The sequence below is a fragment of the Lipotes vexillifer genome, unplaced genomic scaffold (assembly GCF_000442215.2).
Source record: "Lipotes vexillifer unplaced genomic scaffold, Lipotes_vexillifer_v1.1 scaffold607, whole genome shotgun sequence".
Lineage (NCBI taxonomy): Eukaryota > Metazoa > Chordata > Mammalia > Artiodactyla > Lipotidae > Lipotes > Lipotes vexillifer.
This window is the reverse complement of record NW_006783829.1, coordinates 672,431-678,746: the sequence shown is the minus strand read 5'-3', so window position 1 is coordinate 678,746 and position 6,316 is coordinate 672,431. Positions and strand designations below refer to the sequence as shown.

General features: G+C 41.7%; 1 protein-coding gene across 1 annotated transcript in view; it reads right to left on the bottom strand.

The window, feature by feature from the left end:
* LOC103081315 (acyl-coenzyme A amino acid N-acyltransferase 2-like) overlaps window positions 1-6,316 on the bottom strand; it is a 12,430-nt gene extending 6,114 nt beyond the window's left edge. Inside the window, exon 1 of the mRNA XM_007456399.1 lies at window positions 6,294-6,316. Coding sequence (XP_007456461.1) covers window positions 6,294-6,316 — 23 coding nt within the window. The remainder of the gene's footprint in view (window positions 1-6,293) is intronic.

Here is a 6,316-nt window from a genome sequence, read left to right as displayed (position 1 = left end):
TTCCTGCGTGCATCCCGCATCTGGTCTTATTCTTCCAGGTGGACTGCAAATTCTTCAAGGGCAGCAACTATGTGTTAAAACTTTAGGAATCCTATTGATACTCATATAGTAAATTATACAAGGTACATGCTTCAGAGTTATGAAATTCATAACAGGGGCAGGAAAAAATAGCACCAAAAATGTAATTAAAATACTTTACTTATATAGTGCTTTTGTAATATAAAATATTAGAGTCTCTTCCCAAGTCAGGGTCCCTCTTGATCTGAGAATTGCTCCCTAAAGCCCAGAGATGGACCCTCAGCAGCTATGTTTATACCATGTGACCTCCACCCCGGGGGCTGTTGCTGACAGGATCAGGACTGGATACCTGATTCAAGATGTGCCAGGGATGTTCCCCCCTTGCCAATTTGGAATGGAGACCCAGAGTCACCAGTCACTCTATCAAGGTAAGGACTAAAGGTGAAGCAAGAAGGCATCTAGGTAGCAAAATTTACTTGCATGACCAAGTCCCTGAAGTCCTGAATTTTGCACTCTAGGTGCCCTCTTGCCTCAGCCTAGTCTTAGCCTTGGACTCTTTTTACGTGGCTGTATTCATAAAATTCAGAAGCTGTAACCAGATAATCACAGAAAGACAGTCTTGCAGTAGAGTATGGGAGTTTGAGGAAAGAGAGAAAGATACAGGGACAAAGAGAAATTAGATTGCTCCTATCCTGAGAAACCCCTGAAGAAAGAAAGGGTAGGTCATTTAGAAGGTCTGGGGTTATGTAAATAAGTGTCAGAGAAAAGAGAGATGGAAGAAGATAGGTTTCAGAAGACTTCAGTCTTTGAAAGGAATCTATCTTAGAGCTAGAATTTTATTTTGGGGTCTCTGCACTTAGCTGACTATGCTTACTGTTTTGTCTCCTAATTTTTCTGGAGCTCCTGTTAAATGTGTTAAGTTATTGATTCTGACTTCTCAGAAATTCCCCATAATGGTCATTAGTATTCTATGTCTAGATTTTTGCCATTTGCACCAAGGTATATGCAAGGGGTTAGATTATAATGAAACTTCCTATAAGAAGCAGGCGTTCTTCCAAGAGCACGTGAAACAAAGAGAGAAAGAGAGAGAGAGGTCACTTGATGAGTCAACAGTGTGTGCTTGTGACTGGTGTGTCAGGTTACCTGACCAAAGACTAGGAAGCAGCCACATGATCAGCAATCCCACAGTCACTGCCTTTGGAACATGGGCTAAACAAAGTCACTTTTCACAGGCTGACAAGATAGGGTGTGCCCTCATGAGGATTTGGTAGGGATCCAAGGCACAGTTTGACAGATTACCTCTTCAGAAGCCAGTTGTAAGTCTATCAGACCTCAGACTTATTCAAGTCTTGTGCCATCTGTTCTTTATATAACACCCCCTTATATACTCAAGAAACAAGAAAAATCCAGGATTTAAATACATACACATGGGGACTTCCCTGATGGTCCAGTGGTAAAGAATCCGCCTTCCAATGCAGGGGACACGGGTTCAATCCCTGGTTGGGTAACTAAGATCCCACATGCCACGGGGCAACTAAGCCCACATGCTACAACTTCTGAGCCCGGAAGCCTCAACTAGAGAGCCCGCGTGCTGCAAACTACAGAGCCTATACACCACAGCTAGAGAAGAGAAAAACCCGCATACCACAACTAGAGAGAAGCCTGAGCACTGCAACAAAAGATCCCACCTGCTGCAACTAAGATCCAATGCAGCCCAAAATAAATAAATAAATAATACATACATACACTTGTAAACACACACACACACACACACACACACACACACACACACACACACACATGAAAGATTTGATACCTATACACCAGGGATTCTCAACTGGGTTTCTGAAGGACTCTGAGGCTCTGCAAAATGTCACTAGGGTTTCCACAAGACCTCTTAATTGGAAAAAAGAGAAACAGTTTTTGAACTTCAAGTGTGATGTGATGCTAGTGCATGCAATGATGGAGGGAGACAGTGACTGAGCTGTTCCTTTACATGTTGTTCAGCCCCATAGGGTGGTGTGTGAAAGGACCACGTACAATTGGCTGAGACCATTCTCAGTTTGGGATGCAAGATTAAGGGAGGCTGTTGGTGGCTAGTGGCGAGCTCGATGTGGAGAAGAGCATGGTGGGCTGATGTGTGCCTCTCCTTCCTGAATTCCCTCCTCCAAACTCCCCTATGCTCCGTGGACTGAGTTAAAGGAGTGAACAAACTCTATTGGTGTAATATGGAAGGAAAGTTGCATTCCGAAAAATGAATTTTTACACACTGCAGTCAACTGCACCCTGACACTTTGTTATTATTTGTAAACATTGTGAAGTGTGGATAGTGTAAGAAGAGAATTTTCATACGGAATTTTTTTTAGGGAATTTTTCTCATTTTGTTACTTATTATGAAACTCTTTTATATTTCAGTAAGCATTACAAATATGTCTGATGGTCCAATGGAGTGATAAATTTGAGGGTAAATTTAAAATGGGCAGAAGGGAATTGAAGGACTAGGGACAAGACTCAGAAGATTAGTGATGGAGAACTGCCATTTTCGGAGTCATTTGACAAGAGGCCACACACTGAAAAAGTCTGTCTTCACAGTGAAGCTGCTTATCAGTGGAATTTACATCAGCTGGTAATACAAGTTGTCCTGTTCCATTGGGCATGGTCTTAAACAACTAAAAAATGCAGCAATGGCTCCAGGAAAATGGAAAAGACAAATAAAATATCACAATTATTTGACAAGTAAAGGGGCTGGTAATTTTAAGTGGCCTTTGGAATTCAGCTCTCCCCTCATTTCCCTTTTTTCTGTAACAGCAAACAACTATTGAGCACTTACTAATGGCTAGTCACTGGGTAATATGAATCCACATAGTAAAGCCTTTTCACTTTTCAGTACCCTTTTATGACCATTATTTCTCTTGACCCTTGCAAAAAACCTGTGGGAATAAAATATTATTATTATCCTTACATTGTAAATTAGGAAATTGAGCTCAGCTAGTTAAATGACTTACCCAAGCTTGCCTATGTTGTTAATGATGAAGCAAGAATTTTAACCAGTACCGTCTGACCCTACATATAAACCTTACTTATCTTCCCCAAATGAGGGTAGACATATGAGAGCTCATTCTTTTCCTAGCCTCCCCCTCTTGTTTTTCTTTCCTACTTCTTTTTTGACCTTAACTTCATCATTCCCTAACTCTGAAGCTTTTAGTTAAATATATACCCTGGTGTACAGGGTGGCAGGACTAGTAATGGATAGTAGGAGTAAACTTTAGTCCACAAACCCACATGTGTATGAAATGTAATTTTTTTCTATTTTTCTAGATTCAGAGTAATTTCTATTTTGAGTCCTTGTTCCTCCAGATGGCAGAGATATAATCACAGAATTCAGAGCATCTTGCTTTTCCTGGGAGCTCAAGGAAGTTCCCTGTGACTGTGGCGGTGCTCAAAGACTTGGGGTTGGGAGACCCTGTTCATATGTTACTATGCATTCTTCTAAACCTGTTTTATGATGGATACCAGTGGTTCCAAATTCGGATACCTATAGGGGCCAGGCAGGTAACATAAATTTGTAGATAAAGGACAGAGATGAACAAAATGTAAGACTGCAGTGAACCTAAGACTACCTGCCCATCTAAGGCATTCAAATGTATTCTATTAAAAAAATGCACACACACATAACTACCTAACAACAACAACCAACCAACCAAAGGAAAAAACAACCCAAGGCGTGGACCAAACAAAATACACCAAATGAGATACACCCATTTTTGACTTCTGAAATTCACATCATCTATTAGGCTTTTTGCAACATAAAGGCTAGGAAAAGATTTTTGTTTTTCTCTTTCCTGAAGCAATAAGTATCAACTGATCTCCCTCAGGAGGAAGAAGGAAAACAAGGTAAAATAAAAATACAAGAATGTGGGGATGGGAAGTGGGAGTGAGGACTCAGCCATTAATATTTCTAGTGGTATATGGCAAGTTAACCCTGCCCTCAAACCTCCTTGTCACCTCTCACCATGCTGAATCTTTACGATTTTTTCCTGCTTTCCCTGTATTCCATTTCTATTGTCTTATTCTAATTGGATCCCAACTAATCCACATACTGCTATAGGGATTAATATCTTTGTTAGTTGTTAAGGCTTATTGCCTGCCAGGGCCCGTCCCTCACAGATTTTCAAAATAAGTTGTAAGAGGACTTAAAACTTATCCTGTTCAACACTCAATTGTCATCATCATCAATGAAGCACCTACACTGTGCGGGGACACCCAGATGAAGAGGGCTGTCCCTCCTCTGGGCTCTCCCTCTACCATGTCACCCAGAGCACTTAATTCTTGAACTTAACATTAATGAGTAATGTATGCTGTGTGTACGCTCTCCTGTTACTCTGTAAATTTCTTGAAGGCAGGATCCTGTCTGATGTGTCTTTGTCACTTTCACTGCACATGAGCCCTTCACATCCCATGTATTCATTAAATGATTGTGGATTTTCCTCTCCATTCCCATAAACTCTCATCCTTTTACCCAATTATTTTTCTCTCTTTACAGTTGCTTTTGCTCCCCAGTCTAATCTCGACAATGTTGTCGGACAGATCTTTATAAAACTCAAAAATAATCAATTTTCTCATCTGCTTTAAACTTCCAGTGGCAGCCAGATTCATTTGAGGATAAAGTCTAAATCTTTTGTCCTAGCACTTAAGACTCTTTGCAGGGGAATGGCTCTACCATAGCACCCTGGAGACCTTCCATGTTTCCACAGGAACAGCTTGAACCACCATATGACCTAAATCTGGGTGGAATGCCTTGTGATCCTCCCAGGAGCATGGCATGAGAAGCAGTCTTTACAAGAGGCTTCACAAGACAGTTTTCCCATCTGTCTCTCCCTATCTTGTGGGAGGCTGCCATGAGGCAGCTTTCCCATCCACCTCCCTGGTTCCAGAGAGGCATGGGACTCTCCATCTCATACTTACACCCCTTTAGGGCAGAGATGCAGGCTCTAGGACCACTGAGCTGCAGTCTAGGATCAGCTCCTCAGCCACTGAATATCTCACAACTCTGTTGAAGACGTCTGGTTCCTTTTGCTTCAGTTCCATCCTTTTGGTGGGTGAGATAAGGACCCAGAGAGCTGCACCCTTGGCACCTCTTGCTTTCACTGCCTATATAAGTAATAAACTGTCTGAATCTAAAAGGGGCTCCTTATTTCTTTTCCAGCTGAACCTGTCAGTCTTGGACTTGGACTTCCCTTTGTGTTTGACACCCTTTATCATCTAATTCAATCAAAGCCTTTCACCACCACTCCCCAATCTATTTACTAGTCTAAGCAACCATCTCATTAGAAACCTAACATAGGATATTGTCAAAATCTGCTTCTTCATCTATCTCTCCCTTTTCTGCTCTATCCAATATAGTACCCACTAGCCATGTACAGCTACTTAAATTTCAATTCACTTAAAAATGCATGAAATTGACATTTAAAATTTAGCTTCTCATTCATGCTAACCACATTTTAATTGCTCAGTAGCCACATGTTACTAGTGGCTACTGTATTGGACCATGTAGCTATAGAATATTCCCATCACCACAGAATATCCTACTGGACAGCACTACTCTGGATTGTAAAGTATTCCTCACGGGCAAGAATTATACCTTGTTCAACACTCTACTCAGTTCCTAGAATAGTGCCAGCACATAGTGATCGCTCAGTAAATGTTTGAGGAATTAAGTGAAAGAATAAATGATAGATAAAAAAGCAAAACAAAAAAAGTTGAGTGACATATCTCAGAGAGAGTGTGAAGATAGAACAGAAGCCCAGTTGAATATTTATAGGCTACTTCTGAAGATGGAAAATTCCTCAAAGTCCAATGGGATACAATTTCCAGGGTTCCTCACTTCTTTGCAGCAGGAGGCAGGACTGTCAATGAAACAGTTAATGTACACTGCAGACTGTCAATGAAACCAAAGATAGAAAGCAGCCAGAGGGCAAGAAACAAGAACTCAGCTGCCTCTCACAGGCATAGCCTCCTGGTGGTTGGAGAGGGAGCCCTCAGCAAAATGGAAGCAACCTGATAGGGTCTGAAAGCTGATAGCCACATTGCTGAGCACTCAGACCCCCCCAGAGTCCCAGGGGGAAGGACGGGGATTACGCCTGCACCACTGGGAGACCTTGACCTGTTAGAGGAAGGGCAGTCAAGAACTGGCGGGACATCGACACATCAGAAGGCAGGAGACAAAGAATAAAACAGAGCGAAAGGTCCCATGGACGTTAAAATTACCATATTACCAATCAAGAAACAAAAATTCCAT